This window comes from Diadema antillarum, unplaced genomic scaffold (genome assembly GCF_040938485.1).
Source record: "Diadema antillarum isolate AM-2024a unplaced genomic scaffold, OU_Dant_1.0 seq00002075_RagTag, whole genome shotgun sequence".
In the NCBI taxonomy this organism is placed as follows: Eukaryota; Metazoa; Echinodermata; class Echinoidea; order Diadematoida; family Diadematidae; genus Diadema; species Diadema antillarum.
Genome location: NW_027272722.1, coordinates 20154 through 46003, shown reverse-complemented (window position 1 = coordinate 46003; position 25850 = coordinate 20154). Strand labels below are relative to the sequence as shown.

Below are 25850 nucleotides of genomic sequence, written 5' to 3'. Positions count from 1 at the left end.
TTTGAAGTTCCATTGAAAAGAAAATAAAGAAAAACAAGATAATGAATACAGTATTCTTGAGACTTGTGAAAGGGGAATTCACAGAGAGAAAAATAGCCAAAAAATAAAACAAAGAAGAAAAAAAAAGAAATCAAGGGATAAAGCTCGTGGAGAAAAGTGACGCGTCCGTCGATTTTTTACCAAATGTTCCGAATGACCTGAAACATTTTGGTATTTATTGGAGCATGTTAAGATGTCAACGCGCACGTACGCGTACGTAAACCATCTACAGATGAATAAAAAAAAGAACCTGAATGGCAAGAGATTAACCAAAACTTTATGACATGGAAATTTCATTGAGAATTTTCATTCCATTGATGAAATAAGATTAAGAATGGAATTTGAGATAATGACGTCATACTGACGACACGGTGGACTGATCACACTTATTCATTAGATCTGTCGTCCTTACGACATGATACATAGATGACTTAAGTTTCAAGTTGCCATTTTGGATTGACTTGAAGCTTGGTAAAATCCTTTCCTGACGGGATCCTCCGCTAGTTACATAAAAAAGACGATCGTTTTCAATCAAACCACATCTCAATGTAAGGGGATCATTAATTGTTCGCTAAAGTTCTGTCTTCAATTTTGCATTGCTTTCGTTAAATCATAACCTACATAGAAATCAAAGGTGATGCGAGTATCTATTGTCAAACATGTTTATTTCGAGATTTATCTAAAGTACTATTTAATCATAATTTCATGTTTTCTTCTTAGCCATTTCATTTCTTTTACTATTATTTCGTGCTTTATTTGTTTGTTTTCCCTCCAATCCATGTACAATTAATCCTTTGTTTTATTGTGTTATCATCTTTATTTTTTCTAATTATGCTTTTGTTAAACTTGGGTTTCGGCTTTGTTGTACCCTTTTTTACGAATACAGGAACTTTTTTTATTATACATGTCCTTGGCCTTTGAGAGAAATTAAATGACGAAATAGATAGATTGAAAAAAGTAAACATGGGCTGTCGTTTACATGCAAAAAAATGTCGCCATAAAACAAAGCAACTATGTGATGATTGGTTAGCTTGTCCCTTGGTCATCAATGGAAAAAGTAGTGAAATCTTCATCTTGCTGACCATCTTCATGGCCATTCCTTTTTCTGCACGGAAGAGGTGATCCCCTTAATCGTCATTTTATTTTTCACTATTCTTGAGTTAATAGGTGGATTCCATCTTCACGGAGATTCGGAATGCAATAAAAAAGAGGCCGTTTGAGAATCATGTGAGAACTAAGATCTACGCTGTAGAAAACAGTCTCGGTGATATTGATGAGGAGGTACGTTTCAATTCAGCATTGTCAGACTATTTCGCTTTCTCGTGGTTCGGTGAATTATGATAAATAACTGATTAGTTCTGGCAATGAAGTCTTTGTATAAAAGAATATCAGACTGTGTTATCATCGAGCGGCTGTAAGGGGAGAGTTCCGTGAAAACAAAAGTGAGCTTTTCTTTTAATTTTTGATAATGACATATCCATAGGCTGAAACTCGTCACAGTATATTCCTTGAACGGTATGTTCCACGAGTTCGATGAAGGGGATGATGTACGTATAGTATTGGTAAAGATGAGGATTTGGTTTGTAACTTTTTGCGAGATACAAAGAAACCGCTTATGAAATATACTGCAGTGCATGCCATTCTGAGATGAATTCAAAGTAGTTTATAAAAATCGGTTTTGAAATGGCTGAAACATTTAAAAAAATGTAAAAACAAAGCTATTGTAATAAAAGATGGGTCCCACCTTATTTAAAGATCACTCCTTTTTTCATATCTCGGCAATTTCAAAACTAATTTTCATCTAATAAACGTTGAATTCCTCATAGAATTACATAATCTGTAATATTTCTTAAGAGTTTTCTTATGATTATTACCAGAAAATGTTAGAAACCTGAAGTTAGGTCTCAATTAAAAGTGTATGGTCCCCATAGATCATTTGCTTGGTTTGATGGTTGCCATCACGCAGTCATAACGAATGTTGTATTTCCTACAACATTTGAACGAGTATAGCATGGTGCAACGGACAAACTGATACTGCTACCAAATTGGTTTATGATCGTCGAATTGAATATACCGTATTTGGAACAACGCAAGAAATGTCTCACTTCGGAAGAAAAAAACATTTCTTAAAAACACAATCCATTTAATGAAAGTTTCATTATTCTAGGTCAAGCATGAAACCGGGAAAGTTTTTTTTGTGTGTGTGTGACACTTGCAAACCGCTCTTTTAGTGTTTAGGTGCGTTTGACGAAAATTCAATGATCTTTGTCAAAGAAACAATAAGTCGATCTTTATTTGCCCACTTTTTAGGTAGAAAAATAACACTTGTACAAACTCGACATTTTCTCGAAACAGCTGGACAACTTGTGGTGGTTGCTAGTAGTACTTGGAATAATTAGCAAATGTATTCTACTACTGTGGTTCTCATGCAGACATAATTAGTTTTATGCTTCCCCCCCCCCCCCCTAAGATCGTTGCCCTCCGCAAAGACATTGAAATCGAGGTAAAGAAGCAGTCCTACATGGGCGAGGAAATACCGATTAAATATCTCCAATTCGAAGATGCTGTGGTGAAAGACAAAGAAGACTTCAAAGAATTCAAGAAGGTATGCTCATAAGTCATTAAGCATCAGCAGCTCTTGGTTATGTATAATCCCTTGGCCATTATCATGTAATGTTTGTAGTTTCGAACCGTCCATAATCCTGTATGGTTTATTACCACTATAATCCCGCAATAACTGTAACTTGCACTTTTTACAAAGTACAGTATCCGTAATTTACCCCACTTGATCCATTATCTCATGAAGCAGACTCTAAGCATTACTGATGTATACACTGAACTCAAGGCAACCGGAACTTCTCAGTCTTTCTAAATGATGAAAAAGGTAGAGTGTCATGCTAAAAAAAGAGACTTTGACAGTGAATTTATGGTGTATTCAAGTACTCTGTCCTCACATTGCCGTGCTTCTCGAATTGAATGGGACAAAATAGGATGTACAACTTCACAGCCACCACAATGACTGGATTATCAGAGTAAGTTGAAATTCTGCACATTCTATTAACACATTCTTTTAATTATTTTTTTAAAGAAGAACTGCAAAATTTACAGTAGCCGATCCATGTCGTGATGCGAACTCAAGAACTAGGTAGAAGAAGGAATTTCTCTCTCAGAAATAGAAATTCAAAAGGAATACTAAACATTGACTATAGCTTGACCCGATGCACCTATCTTGTGCCCCCACATGCGACTTTTTTTTTCTTTTTGTTTTGTGATGCATTTACAACAAAGGTTCGTTTTCTCCATAGAACACGAAACCAATTATTAGCTCCTAACTGACTTGTGTTGGGTGTAAAATATAATGCTATTCGAGTTATCAAAATGGCAAAAAACATGAAATATATGAAAAAAAAATAACGCTTATGCAAACACAAAGTTTACTGCTTCCCCTTGGTACTGTCAAAGAGAGCTAGAGACCAATGTAAATCGTCATGCACTATCCCCTTTCCCCTCCCCCATTTGATTATTTTTAGTAATATGACAATAGAAGTCTCCATCCTATCTTCTAAAGGTTGCAGAGATGGTTGAGATGGGCAGTGACGAGGAGATCGTCACCATGCTCCATTTCTACCACGACCTCGGCTTTATTGTCTACTTCGGAGAGGAGCAGGAGCAGGAGAAGGAGGAGGAGGAAATGGAGGAAGAGATGGCGAGGGAAACGGACAAGGTGAAGCTGAAGGACAAGGAAGCGAGTAACCTAGGAGACTACGTAATCCTTAATCCACAGGGGCTAATCGACGTCTTCAAAAAAGTCATCACTGTGTTGGAGCCCTTAGAGAGAGTAAGTCCTTCCGGTGAAAGGTCAAAGATCAAAACGAACGCAACATTGCACTGCAATGTGGATAACCCAGAAGAGCAAACTCTACCGCGCGCATGCCCGCAGTAGAATTTGACCTATCGTCAGTAATGACCAGAATTTCAGATTCGTTTACTGAGATAAATCTTGACCTTTTGATGCAAATGGCGAATCCCTTTTTCAGGTGCTTTTCCCATTTTAACGGCTGTATTAGTCACCTTGGATTCTGTGTTTACCAATTGAATAGCAAGTATTTTTATTATTTATTCGTGTTATTATGACAGGCTAGCCCTTTAAGCTAGAAAAAAAAAAACACAAAACACACCCACACACAAACTAATTTACTAAGGAACCCTGTATAAAAACAACATGCAATACTAACAAAGTTAAGTGCAAAGATTAAAAAAAAACACGGTACATATTACTAAGAAACTGAATATAGAAATTCAGATGAAACAAAAATAGTTTTCAGGCGAAACTTAATTCACTGAACGGTCCGTCTCCCTGGCCACAGGTCGTGTGCGGAGAATCGAACGCCCCATCTCAATCGGGTTTGGGGGGGGGGGGGAAGGGGCACACACACACACAGTACACGGCAGCCACGATCGGACATTGATTATTTTGAAATTACAGTTGCACTACATTATTATACATTGTACAAGTGTACCCCGGCCTCTGGCCCTTGGCTGACGTTTCAAATTACATTCAGGTATTCTTCTAGCGGCAGGTATAGGGGTGATAACACACTTACTATCGGTGTATTTTAAGGCGAAATTATCTAGTTTTATTCCATGATTGATTGCAAAATTCGATGAAACTATCAGATATGTCGTCTGTATGCACAACGTAGATTCGTTCACTGCATGTTTGCATGCATGCTCATGCACTGCACCCTGTTGCGACACGGATTGTCGCCCCCGTCACAGATTGTCGTCTAGCGACAATCCGTGACGCTTGTGCAGTTCCCAGTTTTTGACCTCGAAGGCGACAATCCATGATGGCAAAAAATTTGTTGCGACACGGATTGTCGCCCCGTCAAGGTTTGTCGCCCCGGGCTCGGGGTGGTTCCTCCGGTGTTAAGCTTTGGTGGGATGGGTATGACTGGTAAGTTATGCGCATGATAATATTATGTGATGTGTATGATTTGTAGGTGCGTACAATAAGTGACTTGTGTATGGGTTTCCGTATTGTTGTGTGTGTGTGTGTGTGTGTGTGTGTGTTTGGAGTATAATAATACAATAATGTAGAAACTGTGCATTGTGGTGGTTGTATAGTGGTAGTGGTTTGTTTGTCTTTGTGTATTAGTGTGCCTGTATGCTTACGTGTGTATGTGGTATATAGTGGCGTATGTGTATATCAAAGGGTATGTGATGGTGCGTGTTTGTGGGCGCAGTTTTGTGCCTGCATGAGTATCTGAGGGGTTTGGTGTTCGTGGGCTACGTAGGCCCTACGTATGTGTGTTGTGTGTGAGCGTTCGTGTGTCTACGTAAAGGCCCCAGTCACGTAATGCTCTGCGTCCGGCGTTACGTCCAAATAAGTCTTTTTTTTTCTGCGGACACCCGGGGATCTCTTGCTTTCACCAGAGCATTTTTATAAAACATACGGGAAAAAATATGCGGGCGATACGGAGAGATACGACCAAATGCGGATACCTGCGTCCACTTGCGGATATTCTTACGAATTGGCACGTAATTTTGTTCTTTCAACTTGCATAACTTGAATGAATGAACTTATGTATCTTAATTGATGACGTTTATGTTCTTTTTTTTTTCTTACGCGAACTCCCTCTTTCCCTTTCTCTCCCACCCTCATTTATGCCTCTATAATCCCTATCAATGCCTCTGTCTTTCTTCCCTTCCTCACTTCCTCTCGAGTCCATATCCTGGCTAAATATGATGCTTTTATGATTTAAATGTTGGTGTTTTTTTTTGTAATTTTGTAATCATTTTATCTATATTGTGTATGTGTTATACTTTTTGTAACATCGCTCTATTCGGTCTCTGACTGCAATGCGATTGTAATAAAACAATTATTGAATTGATTTGAATAAACTTCCGAATAGTTCGGAACACTTGCGGAGAGTTGCGACTATTTACGGAGAGTTGCGGATATTTTCGGATCGTGATGACGATCCCTGCCAAGTCAATGTATTATGACAGCAAATGTATCACATAATAGACTGTCTTACATTGTACACTGGGGAAAACTGAAATTGAATTTACGTACGATTTGTGAAAAGTTTTCGCATTTCTTTTATTTGCTTTACAGTAATGAAAGATATATGAAATTTTGAACGTGAGGTTTGAATCTTATTTGAGCAGCTCAAATATGGATAAACATCATAAATGTAATGACTACATAACATTATTATACCACAAATAGAATACTATCTAGATCGATAAGATAAACAGAGTAAGAAAATATTACTTACAGTCATGGAATAGAGAAACTGTGGTTACGCTGTCATTGTGCAGCGATATTCATGACTTTCTGGGTTATGTTAGGGAGCTTGTTATAATAAAGCAAAGCCTATTACATTTCCAGAAAAAAAATCATTAGGACATTCGGACACCCCTCCCACACCCAAATACAATATCAACAAAAAATGTAATATCCATGGAGCGTAAAAGTGGGTACGACTAGAGGGAAATACTAAATTCGTTCTCATTTTATATCGTTTATCGCTGTCCCACACCTTCCCGGCCAGAAAAGTGAAAAAATGCTGTCACCTCATCCCCAACCCAAAAATTTCGTTCCAAGTTTCGAAAAATATACATTCAAATAGTACAAGGAAAAAATGTTCAGCACCAATGGTCAAGCGATGTCATGCGTATATGGGTGCCACCTAAAATGACCATATGTGGGAGAAATTTAGTAACTTGACTTTGCAGTTCTGCCACTCTACCGCTTCGAGTGTGTTGTAGCATTCCTTCAGGTAAATGCGCTGCAGCTTGGCAGCACGAGTTGTGTGGCTTCCCACGCGTCTCTGTGCTCCCATGCGAGTGGAAAACAGAAAACTACGTAATCGTGTACAGCATCCGTAACTCTCCGGAAATATCCGTAAGCGGACGAAAGTGTTGTGATACGTTAACTTGAGGTTGATTTCGAATACTTACGGTGGACGTAAACGAACGCAAACGGAAGGGAGGTAAAATGTTTTGCGGATGGTCTGCGTTCAAGCTATGGAGAGTTACGTTCAGTTACGGGTAGTTACGTTTGGTTACGGTTACCATACGTAAGTCTGCGTCCTTGGAGTCCCTCTGCGAAATTTGAACATTTCAAAATTTCGCAGGCTTGCCGCCTTCATTTTACGTTGCTGTACAGACGAGTTACGGACAGTTACGTCTACATACGTCCCTGCGGATGCCTGCGTCCACGCTGCGTCCCCCTGCGTCCACTCATCCTCATCTATCCGCGACGTACGTAACCCATCGTAAAGCACTGCGTGACTGTTGCATTAGCACGCAGGAGATAATAGGAACGAAACATTCAAGCGACACAATTCCCACAACACGCGCAGCGCTCCATCACACACACACACACACACACACACACACACACACAAACGGACACTAAATTATCATGTGCACGCGCACATACACACTTCCTTGAAACCTCACCATGACTTTTTACATGGCATGTTTGCATGGATGTAGCCATGTAAGTTATGTGTTAGTATTTCAATGACTATGTCCAGAACGATATTACCCAGCAAAATGTGCTTTGAGGGCGGGCGACAACCCGTGCCGCCAGCCCTCGTCACGGATTGTCGCCAGACGACAATCCGTGACGGGGGCGACAATCCGTGTCGCAACACACCCACAGCGATTCACACTCGTACTCCAGCTTCACATGCATGTAATGTAAACAGGCGAGCTGTTTCTTTTCACTTTACTTGCTATTCTGCAAGTGACGTATACCCAACCACGAAGACACTTCAACAACAACTGTAGTTTAATTGCACACCATAGTGTTACTGCAACAAGAATGTATAATAGCAACCGGTGAATAAAGGAGAGGAATTTTTCATTCCTTCTTGAATGATGATAATGACACGTATTTGTGACTTGTGGGCTAGTATTCCATAAGGTTGGACTATAATAATGGACATATTTTTTTTTTTTTATATTTTGGATCAAAAATGTGTCACCCATTAATTGGTTAAAAGAGCTTCACGTGATTATAGGTATTTTGAACTATTTTAGAGTGTTGGTGTGTTTTGACACTCCATGAGGTACTATTTGCAAAATGACGTCACTTTTATGACGACATTTTGCAAATAGTATACTATTTGCAAAATGATGTCACAATCACCCTTCTTTTCAATCAAGTGTACCCGTCCGCGTCCGGTGTAGTAGGCGATTATGTCCCCCCTGGAGAAACACTCCGGAGGACCAAATCTCCGTGTCAGGTTTCAGGATTTAATGTCTGAGGATGTGGTATCCTAATTTCAACCGGCGATATGGTCCTAGGTCTTTTCAACACTGACGGAAATAGTGTCCCTACTCTCACACACAGTAACTCTGCCAGCAGCGATAGCGCCAGTGGCCGATGTGTACTGCGACAGTACAGGACACTGGGTCGAAATTTAATCATTTTAAATCTACATTTCAAGTGGTGTCTGTTTGGTACCATGACCGTATCTATTAATAGTTGAGTGGAAGTTCTGATGTGATTTGGATAACAAAATTACACTTCATATCCGAATATTAGTGTTTGATTCCAGACCGTGTCACGGTCCTTGAATTCTCTGTCTGTACGTGTTTTAAAACACAACACCTTTATACTGAGTGGTCCGGCTATCCCCTGGTGATCTGTTGTAATTGCGTACTAGTAATTATTGTAAGTGTGACCAAGATGGGTCTAATTGTACCAAATTTTGTATTGTATATTGAAACCCCACACACATTTGCACTTTGTACACACACCTGCACAGTAGTATGCACTTGCAAAATGCACATTAGCACCTATGCAGTTGTTGTCTCTCAAATCTCCGGTAATTTACATTTCTGTATTACAGAATGGCGTCACATGTGAATACCCCCGATATTCCTGCTGACGTTATGCCTATGCGCGACAGTAAATATTACACACCCCTTGAATTCAATGATATTGTATCGTATAGTTCAGAAAATATTTCACTTCTTCATATAAACTCTAGGAGTTTAAATAAAAATTTTGAATATTTGGAAAATCTTTTGCACTCTTTAAACAATTTTGAATTTTCTGTTATTGGAATCAGTGAAACTTGGTTACATCAAAACTCCCCAGATATCTTTAATTTACCCAATCATAAATTAGTTAGGGCTGATCGTCAAGGAAAAAGGGGTGGCGGTGTTGCGTTTAATATTGCGCAAAATTTACCGTTCAAAATCCGTTCTGAAATCACGTTAAGATATGCAGAAACGTTATTTATTGAAATTGAGAACCCAATCTCTAAAAATGTTATTATAGGTTTAATTTATCGACCTCCTGATCTGAATTGTGAATTATTTTGTGATGAATTGGATTTATATCTCCATCAGATAGGTAATGAAAGTAAACATGTTTTTATTTTTGGTGATTTCAACATTAACTTTTCCCCCACATCCGATAACAATAATTCCCTTAATTTTATGCATTTAATGTATTCATGTGGTTTTATGTCGATTATCAATAAACCCACCAGGATAAATCCACACTCATCAACTCAGATTGATAATATATTTTCGAATGTGTATAATAATACAATTTTGGGGGGTATATTATGTTCTGAAGTTTCTGATCATTTACCAATATTTTCAATTTGTGAATGTAATGTGGGTCGTAATAAATTACATGATAAAATATGGTATTATAAAGAGTCAAAACGTAATGTGGAATTATTGAAACAGAATTTATTTTTAGAGGAATGGACAGATATTTATAGTATTAACAATGTTAATTTGGCATATCAATGTTTTAATGATAAATTATTATATCATTATGAAAATAATATTCCTTTATGCAGAACAAAAAGTAACCGAAATAAACCAAAAAATCCTTGGATTACAAAAGGTATTTTGAAATCCATAAACACTCGTAATTTTTTGAATAAGTTACATATTTGTAACCCAACTGAATTTAATTTGAATATGTATAAAGTTTATCGAAATAAATTGACAAAATTGATTCGTTTATCCCGCAGATTATATTTTTCTGATAGAATGAAAAAGGTTTCTTCGAATATTAATGCAACATGGAAAATTATTAAAGAGGTCCTAGGTAAGAAGCCTGATTCTCCGCCAACGGATGATATCACATTAAACGGTATTAAAATAAATGATCCCAATATGTATGCTAATTCATTTAACTCATTTTTCGTTAATATCGGTCCGGAACTTGCTACTAAAATTAGCAATACTTCTGCTCATTTTACAGATTATCTTTTTGACCAAAATCAAGAGTCTATTTATTTTAATCCAACAAGTCCCAGTGAAATCATTAGTATCACTAAATCTTTAAATAGCTCTAAATCTTGTGGTTCTGATAAAATAAGTATGATGTTATTGAAAGAAATAGTTTATCCACTCGCAGAATCGTTAAGTTATATATTTGTGACACTGCACCTCAAAACAAACAAAAAGTCGCCAGACATAAATTTTTAGTTAAGACCAAATTCTGAAAGAGCAGACTTTAAGCATTCCAATGATGTATAACTCAAATCAAATGGACTCTCCTAACCTATCTAAATATTGGAAAGAAAGCACAAACTCAGGAAAAGTGTGAACTGAGAAAAGAGGCTCTGAAGTGCAGTGTCTATTCAAGCGCTTAATCTTTACCAAACTGTGCTGGCTGTGCGATGAATGGGACAAAAACAGGAAGTAAACCACCAGAGTAACAACAATGAAGGGATTATCACATTAAAGTGAAATTAAGCATGCCTCATTAACACATTCTGTCCATAATTAATGTCAACTTTCAAAGCAGTAGCACTATCCTTTCAAAAGTTATTAGAGTTGAAAGTGAAGAGTGTGGACAAGGTTTTTCAGAAATGAAAAATGGGTTCTAAAGACACACATAATCACACTATTCTACCAAAATGTTTGAGATAAACTGCTAAAAAACACACTTTCCTGCCCGTTTTATGATACCAAATTTTAGCATAATGTAAAAGAAGACCCTCTCTTTCAGATAATATGAAAAAGTCAAGTTCGGCTAGGTTGACCCATTTCACTTATTTTCAGTCCTCACGCAAAACCAGTGTGTGCGACTTTATGTTCGTTTTGAGGTGCACAGTCACATTTAATCTTTCTTTATCACAAGGTATTTTCCCTGATCTGCTGAAAATAGCGAAAGTTAATCCTGTACATAAAAAATATGATCCTCATGAAATTAGCAATTATCGTCCTATTTCTTTATTGCCTAGTATATCCAAAATCTTAGAAAAAATTGTTTATAATAGACTTCTTAAATTTATTAATAAGTATGATTTACTTATTCCCAATCAATATGGTTTCAGAAAAAATTATTCAACTGATTTAGCACTAATACAAATTTATGACAAAATTACGAGTGCTTTTGCAAACAAAGAACATGTTGCAGGTATATTTTGTGATTTGAGTAAAGCATTCGATACTCTTGATCATTCTATTTTACTCACCAAACTTAGTCATTATGGTATTCGAGGACAAGCACTTTTATGGCTTAAAGATTATCTAACTAATAGAAGACAATATGTTATTTTTAATGGTTGTGAATCTGACCCCCTTTTAATTAAATGTGGTGTTCCTCAAGGCTTAATTCTAGGCCCATTACCATTCCTTCTTTATGTTAATGATATCATAAATACATCCTCTCTTCTCTCTTTTGTTCTATTTGCTGATGATACGAATATATTTTATTCTCATAAAGATCTTAAGATTTTAAATGACACTTTAAGTATTGAAATTAGTAAAGTATCAAATTGGTTTAAGTCTAATAAACTTTCTTTGAATATAAAAAAGACTCATTTTATTCATTTCAAACTTTATTCTCATAATGAAGATACGTTGATACATATTAATATTGATGATATCCCATTAGAAAAGAAAATGAATTCAAAATATTTAGGAGTATATATAGATGAAAGTTTGACTTGGAATGAGCATTTACATCATGTTACAACGTGTCTTTCTAGAAATATAGGGATAATTTCCAAGCTGAAGTTCTTTCTTCCTCGTTCAACTTTATTTCTATTATATAATTCCTTAATTCTCCCATATATAAGTTATTGCAATGTTGTATGGGGTACTTGCGGCTCTACCAAAATAAATTCTATATTTAAATTACAAAAGAAAGTTATACGTATTTGTACAGGATCGCATTTTCTGGCTCATACTGATTCTTTATTTCATGAGCTTAAAACATTGAAGGTTTTTGATTTGAATATTATTCAAGTAGCAGTAATTATGTTCAAATATATACATCATCAACTTCCATCATCGTTTGATAACATGTTTAGGTTCAATACTTCTGTCCATTCGTACCCTACTCGTATATGTAGAAATTTCCACCTTTTGAATCCCAAATTATTAGTGACACATAAATCTATAAGACATTCGGGTCCGGATATTTGGAATAATCTCCCGGATAATATAAAGTCTTGTTCAAGTATTTATTCTTTGAAAGCTTCACTTAAACGATATTTGATACAATTATATTCTCCAAACCAATTGAGCTAACAAATATTTATAGTATAGATTGTCATCTTATTGTCAATCTCTATTTTCTTCCTTCAACTGCATCTTGCACTCTCACCTGCAACTGCACTGCACTCACCTGATCACCTTCCTCCAAGAGAGTTATGTCGTTGGATAGTCATTTTATGAGGCCTCCATCCATTTCAAGCTTAATCGCTTATGATGGTGGTCTCCTGCATTCAATTATCTCTGTTGTTTACTGAAAAATACTGTATATTTTATTTTATGTTACTGTGTATCTACATTGCTCAATGCAATCACCTATGTGAATCTATTTATGTACTGTTATCGATTTATTTCACTGCACTTGTTATTCTTTGTCTTTGTACTTTTTGAAGTTTGCATTCAAATTGCATCTGATTGAATGCAGAAATAAAAGCAAACAAACAAACAAACAAACAAACTTACTTGGTGACTTAAGTCGCTGCGTTCTACATAACACTCAGTCCCACACATTCCTATTTTTGCTGGGCAAGAAAATCGTCCTATTATTGGTATGTACACGTTGTATCACTTGAGTATGTTTCTGTTTTATTTAGTGGTGCTTACACTGTGGTGGTGGTGGTGGTGGGGGGGGGGGGGGGTTCAAAGTTAACCCCATCCCCATTACCATGCAACGTTTCACAAGTTCTACGTCTGCATTCTGAATGCCACCATGGGTACGACTTTCGTGAAATTCATTTTGGAAAAAATAATAATGATAATACACCTGCAGTCACTACGTGTATTCTGTATGGCGCACATATTCAATGTTGGTGCCAAAGGCGCTTTGAAAAGGAAGGAAGAAAGAAAAATATACACACATTACCTAGGCCTACATGTACAAAACATGACAACAGGGAAGTAAATGACAAAAAAAAGGAAACATAATCCCTGACAAGAATTTTTTTTAAATATATATATCATGGATTGCAGTTATATGTAATCCTCAACACGTAATACGTCCCTAGTTTAGATTTGAATGTTCCTGTAGATGGAAGTTGGCGCAGTGGAATATGTTACAGTTTGCATGATCCTATGACCGAGAGAGAGAGAGCGATCCCCATCCATGTTAATTTCTTGGTATTAGAATGGACAGTGCATCTCACATGAAGAACGTATAGGCTTCGTCTCCGCTTCAATGTGTATTTGGGAATCGTACAGAGACTTGCAAGTATGCGGGGAAAGAGAGTGAACTGAATGATGTACTAATAACAGAATCTTAAAAATGTTTTTTTTTTTTTCAACGTAAAGAACGGAAGATTGGTGATATGTTATCAAACTTTTTTTGTGACAGGCGGGAGGAATAATTTTGGTATTGTTGAGGTTTTATAACATCTCCCTGTGGAGATTACATAGCAGCAAATTCGAAAAAAAAATCCAAATGAGAAAATATAAAAAGAAAAAAAAAAGAAAAAGCATTCATTTTGCGGATTTAGAGAATATCTTTTTTATGAAACTTAAATTATGCAACTGCATGATATTTAATACTCCGCTGAACTTGAATAATATGATTTGGAAAAGACATTTCCTGGACCCCTATAACAGCTATAACGGACTGTTTTTGATGGAATGATGTAAAATTGCTAGCAATGTGAACATAAGGCGCTCTCGTGATAGTCGTTCTTACTTAGCATGTCATTTGAATCTAATAGTAAATAAGAAAAATTAAGCTTTACCATTAGTCAGTTTAAGGTCATTGGATGCAAACTAGATTTTCAGGTCTGGGAAACATTCTTCAAGACAGTTTTGCATTGGCGGATGACACGGTAAAGGTAGTATAGGTTTTAAGACACAAAGAGTTTTATATCATCTGCATAACAATGATAACTACTACAATGTTAGCGAAATACACTTCACTGATTTACTGTGCACAAGTAAAAAAGATAGCGGGCTTCCAACAATACCCTTTCCTGGCTTTGGTACATCAAACATTGCCAAACTTGTGCAGTAGCTTTATGACCAGGGGAAAAATAACAAATGTGATTCTGACGTACCACTGGGATTGTTCAGAGAAATGGGACTAATCAAGTACGGTTTCCTCGATACCCAAATATTTCAACCTTTGAGTCTGCATAGCGTGATTTACTGTGCCACGAGCTGAGCTCATATCAAGCATGATAACAACAGTGATATTCCCATAATTCTCTGAGCACAATAATGTATGTTAAATTGACCAACAGTGTTTCCACATCATTCGACCAGGCTAAATAGCAGATCTAAATGGATAAAAGAAAACCAATCTTGCAGATAACAACAACTTTCAAGCAGTTTACTCAAAAAGAATAAAAGTGAGATTAGACGGTAGTCTCAGAGAAACTCCAAACCTATTGTTGTTTCTTAAATTTTGATAAATAGCAACTCTTTTACAATCCTGTGGGAATACACCTTATCTCAGGCTGGCATGTTTGTGATTCTTATAATAACGGGTATAATACCAAAACTGTGCTACAATTCTTAACCAAATCAGTTGTCAGTGGCGTATCTAGGGAAAACGGCGCCCTGGGCAAGCGCGAAAATCTGCGCTCCTAATTTCTGAAAAAGTGTTAAACCTAAACCCCATCCCGATAGAGACTTTATGCTTTTTCATATCATATGCTTTTGAGGTCTTTTGAGGGTGATTTAAATGTAATAAATTTTGGATATTGAGCGCAACGAGCGAGCCGAAAATGTTTGTATTTCAGCTTATAAAACATGGAATTCTTGTCATTTCAGCTTATTTAATCTTACAATAGACCAGTTCGTAATCACACTCTGCGCATGAGCAGAAAAAGATCATTTTTACCAACAGGCATTTTGGTTTGTAAATTCATTGAGATAAGCGTCCGTGATGCAATAATTATTCATGTGATCCTTATATAAATGAGGCTTGCCAGCACATCCACCTGACAACAAGACTGTTATTTCGCAATCATCGCTATAAGGAAATAGGCTGTTATTGCATTCAAATACAAAACATGAATTCCATAAATTGTTACGTCGGGCACGCTTATGCATTATGCCCCCTTTGAAAACGAGTGAAGTGCCTAACCAGCAGAGAAAAAAGAAAGGTCATTTGTACCAATGTGTAAATGAGGTAATTACGAACTGGCTTATTCTAATCAAGATATAGTGACGGCCTTATAGATAACGATTTATACCAATAAACTGAGGACTTGAAAAAATACTCCATCTTAGTACGCGCGAGTGAGCTGCAATTTGCATAGGCCCTATTTCCGCGTCATCATCACGTTTTGTTCTTATATTTTTTATGACAGATATTAGGCGAGCGAGCCGAAAATTTTTGTTTTCCAGCTTACAAAACATGGAATTCTTGTCTTTTTTGCTTATTAAATCTTACAATTCTAGTCAAAATAATAATAGTGACGGCGTTATAGATAACGATTTATACCAACAAACAGAGGACTTGAAAAAATCCTCTGAATTAGTACAAGCGAGTGAGCCGAAATTTGTATATTTCTGCGTCATCATTACGTTTTGTTCTTATTTTGTTTTGTTTTTTTGCCCCTCCCCCACCCCCCATGTTCGAAACAGTTGGCGCCCTCCTTTGATCCAATCGGCGATCTCTTCAGAATAAAAGAAATTGCAGCCGCTGCTACGTGAAACATTTTGCCTGTTTAATATAAAATGACATGTGTGAACACAATATACATTGTCATTTTATCCGCGTCATCATCATGTTTTGTTTTTATCTTATTTGATTTGGTTTACTGCCCCTCCCCCCCCCCCCGGTCGGGTCGAGGGTGTTTTTTTTTCTTCTTCTTCTTCTTCTTCTTCTTCTTCGTTTTTTTTTTTTTTTTTTCGTTTTTTGTCGCCCCGAAGAAGTGGCGTCCGGGACAAGTGCCCCCCTTGCCCACACCGATACGCCACTGTCTGTTGGGATTGTATTTAGTTCACGTGATTTGTTTGGTGAGTTCTTGATTAATAAGTTAATGTTCTATACCATCTATAGTGACATACTGTAACTCACTCAATTCTTACTTGGCCTCACAGACAATGCCATCTGACTGTACGATGGAAGTTTGGAAAGACTGTTGAATTGCCAGGATTCTACCAACAAAATTCTGATTAAAACAATTTTCAAGCTCAGTCTGATCATCATGAGTGAGGTATTTTGGTAAAAGTTAAACCAATAACAGCTTTATACAGTTTCTTTGTGTCTTTCCCACAATCCGTAATACTTTTGAATGGTAATTTGATGAAGACTTAATGAAGGCATTTACATATTGCTTTTGAGTACAATATCTGCTTGTGAAATTCCCGTTTTGTGGACCTTAAATTTCGTTTTATTTGTCAGCGAAGATTTGCTCGAGCTATTTCTTGGGTATGGTACCATAAAGCGTTGGGGTGAATAAACCTTGAGCCGTTTCTCATGTGCTAATATTTATCAACCTTCCGCTGCCCGCCTTGTTACACTTGCCAAGAAACGTGAACACATAATCCTTCAAGATCTGCACTGGCTTCCTATAAGATATCGTATTCAATACAAGATCCTCCTCATTACTTTCAAGGCACTACACGGAACAGCCCCGCACTACATTACAGAACTCATAACCCCATATCAAAATAAGCCTACTAGATGTCTCCGATCCTCTGCTCGAAACTTATTTGTTGTACCTTTTTGTTTGTAAAGCGCATTGAAATTCTTTTCAAGTCTGAAATGCGTTATATAAGAGATTATCATTATTAGTATTATTATTATTATTATTATTATTATTATTATTATTATTATTATTATCAAGGGCAGAAGTGAAAAAGATGCATGTTGTAAATACATGTATTCACTTATTGAATTCTTCATCAACACTATAATAGTTAGGTCAGGGAGGTGAGACACCTCCCTGGTTAAGTTCATTATCTTAGGGTCTTAGGTTCATAATATTTACAAGAACAATGAATTTTCTTAACAAATTCTCAATTTGGGTTTCGTCAGAAACACAGCACCGTTCATGTCCATTTGAAGTTTATTGACCACACACCGCGCATACTATTTATAATCATTCTCATCTTATTGGTATCTTCCTGAACTTCTCCAAGGCCTTCGATACAATTAATCATGACATTTTACTTCACAAAATGTTGTCTTATTATTGAATACGGGGGAAGGCCTTGGAGTAATTCAGGAATTACCTACAAAATCGAAAACAATACATAACTCTAAATGAGAACAACTCAAGTCTATTATAGGATCCACAGGGTAGCTTGTTAGAGGACCTTTACTTTTTGTTATTTACATTAATGGCTTTTGCAGATCATGTGACATACTCTCATTTATACTCTTTGCTGATGACTCAAATATTTTCTTTTCTCGCAAAAATCCAGATACTCTCGTTCGAATCGGTAATTCCGAATTGAAGAGAAAGTGTTTCAGTGGATAAGAGCTACTGAATTATCACTTAATCTCCAGAAAACCGAGCAATATGCTTTTTAGCAATTCCAGAAGCTTTACGCATAGGTTATTTCTGATGACTCTGCACGTATCACGATGGACGATAAACTTTCGTGGAGGCCGCATAATTTCGACTAATATTGATATCATTGATAGACTCAAGTTTCATATCAAATTACCCTGTTTGTTGCGGTTGTATTTTCTCTAATTTTACCTTATCTTGATTACGGACTCCTAGCATGGGGTAGTGCCCATCAAACTATACTAGATAAACTACTGTTACAAAAGAAAAAAAACGAGCACTTCGTATTATTTGTGGCATCCCGCCACGTTCTTATTCAGATCTATTATTCACTAAATATAAGATTTTGAAAATCAAAGATTTGTACCTTTATTTTTTCATCTTGGCAAGTTTTGTGTTTAATTACAATACAAATGCACTTCCCAATATTTTCAATTCAATGTTCCCACGGAACCAGTTTTTTCATAAATATCCCACTAGGCAATCGATGAGTTTCAATTACCCCTCCTGAGAACTTTATTGGCTCAGAATACATTTTATTTACACCGGTGCCAGATTTTGGAATTCATTAAGCTGTGAAGCAAAAAAAAATATATATATATTCATCTTTGTATTATTTTAAGTGTAAGTTGAAATTCTTTCTGTTAAGTCCTCTCTGATATCTTTTTTCTTTAATAGCTAGGTCTCATCAACCTCAGGGTTCAATACACCATCAATCAGTCAGTCACTAAATTCATTATTTCGCAATGATTTAGCTATAATGATACTTCCACAGCTGTGAGCTGTGAGCTCTGAAGCACCCCAATTCCCTGTTCCATTTCCCTTGTTCAGCGTGTATAGGCATTCTCTTTTTTCTTTTTTTCCTTCCGGTCTTTCCATCTATTCTGTCAAGACGTCTTGTGTTTCTCCTGTTTTGTTCCGTCCTGTCGTAAATTATATTTGTGATAAGTATGTGTAAATAAGTAATTCATAAGATTCTTTGAGTGGTTAACAGTATACAAGCTTGTTAGTGGACCTCTCAATTTGTTTTCTTAACTAAAACATAACTTTGCATTTTTGCCAGTATGCATTCTTATGTTAAACTGTATTATTTCATCTCTTGCAGAGGCGAATGTTTATGTTCATGATGTAATTCCTGATTTATTCTGTTTTATGTTTGTTGGAAAACGAAGAATGAAAATAGATGAATTGAATCAAATTGAATTGAATAATCCTTTGGTCATGATCTGATTCGTCCAGATTATGCGGTAAAAGATATCATACCGTATATATGATCAGGAGCATGCAGAGAAGGGAAACCTATTTGCAAATACTTTACAAATTTCCTACTTCGTTGACTTCTACACCTGAAGTGCAAAAAAAATAATAAAAATAGTGAAAACATTCATGGACAATATGATATTTATATTGCCCTTAGAAGTAGGTCCCTACATGGCAGCTCCTTCTTTGCATATTTTTTGCCCATAATTTGTATGTCAAAAAATGGATTTAATTCATTCAAAGTTTATTTCGTCTTTCGACAAAAACATAGTATGTACATTTCAATTTCTCAGGCAACAGAGAATGAGGTGAATATAACATTGTATATAGAATATAAGACAATATGATAACAGGCCTATATTGTGAGATAATTTCGACAAAGGATTGAATAGCATCAACTTCTTTTCTGCGGCCCCTGGTATTACCTTCTTGTTAGTGCAGGATGTTACTAGTGTTATTGGATTTGTCATTTCTGTCGAGAAACAGCTGATAGATTGCATGTATGGAGAAAAGGTGATGATTTCCCTTTTTTATGCCAATAATTGGTCTTGCACTGAGAATCATACTAGTTTGTGGGGGGGGGGGGGGGGTTGTTATTAAGCGTACCTAACCCTATGCCAAAAGAGCCCAATTCCCAACATTAACTCTGAAGTAGCCTACTGCTAGGAATCACATTTGTCAATAACCCCACCATGAAGGGACTATTATGGAACAGTTATATTATTATTTCTTGAATCCACTAAACCAATCAAATAACAACACCTCAGCGGCAAATCATCCTTCTGACCTGCTGATTTAAGTCCCTTGCACTTTGACGTTAGCGAATACTACAGTATAATAGTAGGCTTGTTCTTCTAAGGAACTATTACTATAGCTCCTTGGTTCTTCTAAACCCACCGATCAAGTCCTTTCTCGGCGGCGATTTGGTCCCCCCGAATTTGCGTATAAATCCGCCCATTCGACCTCCTCAGCGGCGATTTGGTCCCCCGAATAGGCTTCTTCGTACAAACCCGGCGATTCGATCCCCCTCGGCGGCGATTAGGTCCTTGCGAAACGGATATTTGGTCCTAGGATACTATTTCCTAAATTCGAACCCGGAAATAAGTTCCCCCGGAGTCTATTTCCGGACGGACATTACTTCCTACCACACCGGTCCCGAATTCTAGTGTTCAGGTTTGCAGCGGCCACACAAGCGCTTGTATACATGCGACGTGCAACTCTGGCGGTGCCACGGCTACTACGTTTTTTCAATTTCCGATCTCTCGCACTGTTGCGTATTGCAGGCGCTGCGCTGCCGCCGCAGTGCGGCTACGCCTATACTTCATTATAATGATTTTCACTTTTTATTCAAATTTTTGATCCAAAATATAAAACAAATATACTTTGCCTAGTTTCCAGTTTCTTGTTGAAACTATGGGCCTCGGTGACTCCAAACTAGTGCTATTCACTTTGTGGCTGGGCCCCTCAGTGAATAGTACTAGTTTGGAGTCACATCCAGTCTGCCCATAGTTTTAACAAGAAACTCTCAAGGCCAAGTATATTTGTATACTACACTCAGTTTTGGGTTTAGGGGATATACAATGGACAAATAAAATCGTGTATTGTAGATATGAAGAGTTTGTTCTCAAAAACCGATAAGTCCATTTCTGAACTTTTTGAATTACGGTCTCTGTCATAAAGTACAAAATAATATCTTTTAATCGGGATATTGGTCACTACATAATAAAGGTACATTTTTGAAGTTATGGTCAAAAGAAGCAAACATTTTCTTATTATTCTTTTTATTTTTCTTGACCTTTAATCGCAATATATCTCCATTTGACAAATATGGACTTTATTATTATTATCATTATTTATTCGGCAATTCAATATACAATGTACAATACAAGCTGACATAAAATACAAACAGAAAATCGTAAATACATGATATAAAAATTGTGGTGGTTCCAGGTGCATGCTGCTGGTTGCCAGGGGAGGAAAAGGCAAACTTAATCACCGAGGCTCGAGACCTTCCTCCCCGACCAGTGCATGCACCCAGAATCAGCTATATCAATGTAAAACAGATACAATCATTATCAAATAATACATCATTACACAAAATCGGTTTTTGCGAACAAACTCTTCATATCTAGAGCGTTCTTTAATACTAGTGAATCTACTGGAGTGAGGTCATTCAAGGCTTTATACATGACAAGTACAGACACACTCTTTGAAACACTGACGACGAGTTTGATTTGCATCTACCACACCGGCGAACCCATTTTGAAGGCGTTGTAATTTAGCAATGAGGTGCTGAGAAGATAATAGTCAATATGTGGGAGTATGACTCCATTATGCAGCATAATGAGTAACGATCTTGGTATATACCCGCCCTATGTGACTAATCGATGTGTTAGTCTCATTAATTACGTTTAAGTGAAGATTGACACAAGTGAAATTTCGCTTTTCTTATGTCGTTTTGCCGCTGGAAGGACCGCACTGTCAGCGATGCTTGGACCAGGCTAGAGGATAAAGGGATACTTGAACAGCGCCTTATCAATTCCATGTGGGAGGACTTCTCGGTGAAGGAGAGGGACTTCTTGGTCAAACTCATGGAAATGTTTGACCTCATCTGCGAAGCTCCGCCCGGGAAACACGAGAGAACCAGGAGCCATGGTGAATCGCTGGTAAGTCTTTCCATAAACATCTCGCCTGCTGGTGGCAGACTAATGACGCGGAAATTCCAGTGCAGTTGCAAGGTGGTCTGGAAGGAAGGAGTATATGCGACCGTGCACCTCAAAACGAACATAAAGTCGCACACACTGATTTAGCGTGAGGACTGAAAATAAGTGAAATAGGTCAACCTAGCCGAACTTGACTTTTTCATATTTTCTGAAAGAGCGGGTCTTCTTTTACATTAAGCTAAAATTTGGTATCATAAAACGGACAGGAAAGTGTGTTTTTTAGCAGTTTATCTCGAACATTTTTGGTAGAATAGTGTGATTAGGTGTGTCTTTAGAATCCCTTTTTCATTTCTGAAGAACCTTATCCACACTCTTCACTTTCAACTCTAATAACTTTTGAAAGGATAGTCCTACTGCTTTGAAAGTTGGCATTAATTATGGACAGAACGTTTTAATGAGGCATATTTAATGTCACTTTAATTTGATAATCCCTTCATTGTTGTTACTCTGGTGGTTTACTTCCTGTTTTTTGTCCCATTCATCGCACAGCCAGCACGGTTTGTAAAGATTAAGCGCTTGAATAGACACTATACTTCAGAGCCTCTTTTCTCAGTTCACATTTTTCCTGAGTGTGGGCTTTCTTTCTAATATTTAGATAGGTTAGGAGAGTTCATTTGATTTGAGTTTTACATCATTTCAAAGCTTAAAGTCTGGTTCTTTCAGAATATGGTCTTAACTAAGAATTCATGTCTGGCGACTTTTTGTTTGTTGTGAGGTGCAGTGTCACATATAATTTTCAGTTAATACCATATTCTGAAAGAGCAGACTTTAAGCTTCAAAATGATGTATAACTCAAATCAAATGGACTCTCCTAGCCTATCTAAATATTGGAAAGAAAGCACAAACTCAGGAAAAGTGTGAACTGAGAAAAGAGGTTCTGAAGTACAGCGTCTATTCAAGCGCTTAACCTTTACCTAACCGTGTTGGCTGTGCGATGAATGGGACAAAAAAGAGGAAGTAAACCACCAGAGTAACAACAATGAAGGGATTATCAGATTAAACTGAAATTAGATATGCCTCATTAACACATTCTGTCCATAATTTATGCCAACTTTTAAAGCTGTAGCACTATCCTTTCAAAAGTTATTAGAGTTGAAAGTGAAGAGTGTGGACAAGGTTTTTTTCAGAAATGATCAAGGGATTGTAAAGACACACCTAATCACACTATTCTACCCAAAATGTTCGAGATAAACTGCTAAAAACACACTTTCCTGCCCGTTTCGTGATACCAAATTTTAGCATGATGTAAAAGAAGACCCGCTCTTTCAGAAAATATGAAAAAGTCAAGTTCGGCTAGGTTGACCCATTTCACTTATTTTCAGTCCTCACGCAAAATCAGTGTGTGCGACTTTATGTTCGTTTTGAGGTGCACAGTCACATATATGAGCACAACAATAAGAAATAATAATTGATCAAAATTGGATGAAAACAAGGGACTCAGGACATTTTGAAGTTTCGTTAATGTTTTCGGGGAACCTTTCCTAAACAGCCAACATAATTTTTGATTTTCTAGTTTGTCATTCAAACGCAATCTCGTCACAGTACTGTCTCATATTCTGATGTATCCAACCGGTCATTAAATATAAAGTTATTCCAGAATAATATCTTGTTTTACTCTTTGATAACAGAAACATTTAATTTTGGTAATTTTTGTGTACACAATTAATCGAAGTTGTTACCACATTCCTGTTTACCCTTTCCACGGGTTTCCTATTTCTCAAATGTTCTGAAGTTAAGTGAAATAAATAGCCGTGGCTGGAGCGATGTTACCGGATACACTAGAAATTAATGACGGCACGCAAATATAAGGCATTCAAAGACTGCTATGATGAATAATTTAGGAAAACATGATCCAAACTCTATTTAATCTGCAGGGATGAGCAAGCACTTCTTCAGGTGCACAATATCGTCCGGTTATCAAAAGCGCAAATAAAAAATACAAACACGAAAAGAAATGTTTCAAGGCAGATGTCTAAAACTTGATGGAACTCTTGATATCCGCATGACCATCAGATACCGAAATATACGTTTCACGCATGGAGCACAAACAAATGACGGTTGCTTGAATTTCTTTAAAAAATCGATCTTGATCCGAGATTATGAGTAGTTTGTGATAGATATGTCTCTGTATACCCTTATGCAATAAAAAGGTTTTGTTTATGAAGACAATTTAAGAAAAAAAAAAGAGTGTATACAGACGATAATGTGGTACATAATTGTATTACGGTATCTACAGTATCTCTTGCAATATCTTGAATTATCGTGGGTCTTCGTTAAAACGAATCGGCCACACTTACTTTTTAAATAGAATTTCATCCCTGTTGGGTTTTTTTTTTCATGTAGAAAGTGGTTCTCATTCATATTCGTAGTAGATACATTTTGTCAACAGTCCGGCAGCGCATGTCCCTGGTGTCGGCCTTTTGATTCCTTTCTAAATGCTTAACCCTATTAAGCCCAAGCTATTTTGACCCCTCGCAGGCCCAAGGGGGGGGGGGGGGGGGCACATTGTGCCCCCCCATATAACTTTTTTTTATTATTTGATGTATCATCATCATATTTGGCACATGGGTAGAGTAACTCATGCTCTACATGACCGTACATTTGAATTTTCTCAAGGTCACCCATGGAGGGCGCTGTTTACCATTATATAAAGAAATACATAGGAAATATGCTAAAAACATGATTTTTCTGTATAATTTCTTTATCCCCATTATATATGCCTTATTATAGACCAATCATCTTCATATTTGTCACAAATGAAGTAGAATCTAATTATTTGTTATGGTTGAAATTTCTCAAGGTCACCACATGGGGGCGCTATTCATGTCAACATAATGATACATTATGAGACCTTAGATGAAATGTTTGGGATGGGTACATGTATAATTATGACATTTCATGTTTGCATAATAGTGGAATTTTGAGATTTCAAATCGATAATGTGATAAACTAATGATATTAGAAGCATAACTTGGGTGAGGGAATCAAAATAACACAAAATAGAAGGGCAATCTTTAGAAATATCATTGTTTCAATTATCTCTTTTATATTTGTGACCCTGCACCTCAAAACAAACACAAAGTCGCCAGACATGAATTTTTAGTTAAGACCATATTCTGAAAGAACAGACTTTAAGCTTTAAAATGATGTATAACTCAAATCAAATGGAATCTCCTAATCTATCTAAATATTGGAAAGAAAGCACAAACTCAGGAAAAGTGTGAACTGAGAAAAGAGGCTCTGAAGTACAGTGTCTATTCAAGCACTTAATCTTTACCAAACCGTGCTGGCTGTGCGATGAATGGGACAAAAAACAGGAAGTAAACCGCCAGAGTAACAACAATGAAGGGATTATAAGATTAAACTGAAATTAAGCATGCCTCATTAACACATTTTGTCCATAATCAATCCCAACTTTCAAAGCAGTAGCACTATCCTTTCAAAAGTTATTAGAGTTGAAAGTGAAGAGTGTGGACAAGGTTTTTCAGAAATGAAAAAGGGATTCTAAAGACACACCTAATCACACTATTTTACCAAAAATGTTCGAGATAAACTGCTAAAAAAACACACTTTCCTGCCCGTTTTATGATACCAAATTTTAGCATAATGTAAAAGAAGACCCGCTCTTTTAGAAAATATGAAAAAGTCAAGTTCGGCTAAGTTGACCCATTTCACTTATTTTCAGTCCTCACGCAAAATCAGTGTGTGCGACTTTATGTTTGTTTTGAGGTGCACGGTCACATTTATTGTTTTATGCCTTTGTCACATAAAAACAAAAGAAATAATAAGAAAAAACTTTCCAGGACCACAATAATTTTGCTCCTTCAACAAATTTCAGCCAAGAAACACCCATTTCATACACTGTAATGCTGTTAAATGAAATGGG

General features: G+C 36.8%; 1 protein-coding gene across 1 annotated transcript in view; it reads left to right on the top strand.

The window, feature by feature from the left end:
- The window catches only part of LOC139713843 (probable serine/threonine-protein kinase pats1), a gene marked incomplete at its 3' end in the record, with an annotated part of 67532 nt that extends 45625 nt beyond the window's left edge, over window positions 1-21907 (top strand). The window contains exons 7-10 of the mRNA XM_071625549.1: window positions 1207-1320; window positions 2510-2644; window positions 3608-3877; window positions 21713-21907. Coding sequence (XP_071481650.1) covers window positions 1207-1320; window positions 2510-2644; window positions 3608-3877; window positions 21713-21907 — 714 coding nt within the window. The remainder of the gene's footprint in view (window positions 1-1206; window positions 1321-2509; window positions 2645-3607; window positions 3878-21712) is intronic.
- Between the last annotated feature and the right edge of the window lie 3943 nt (window positions 21908-25850).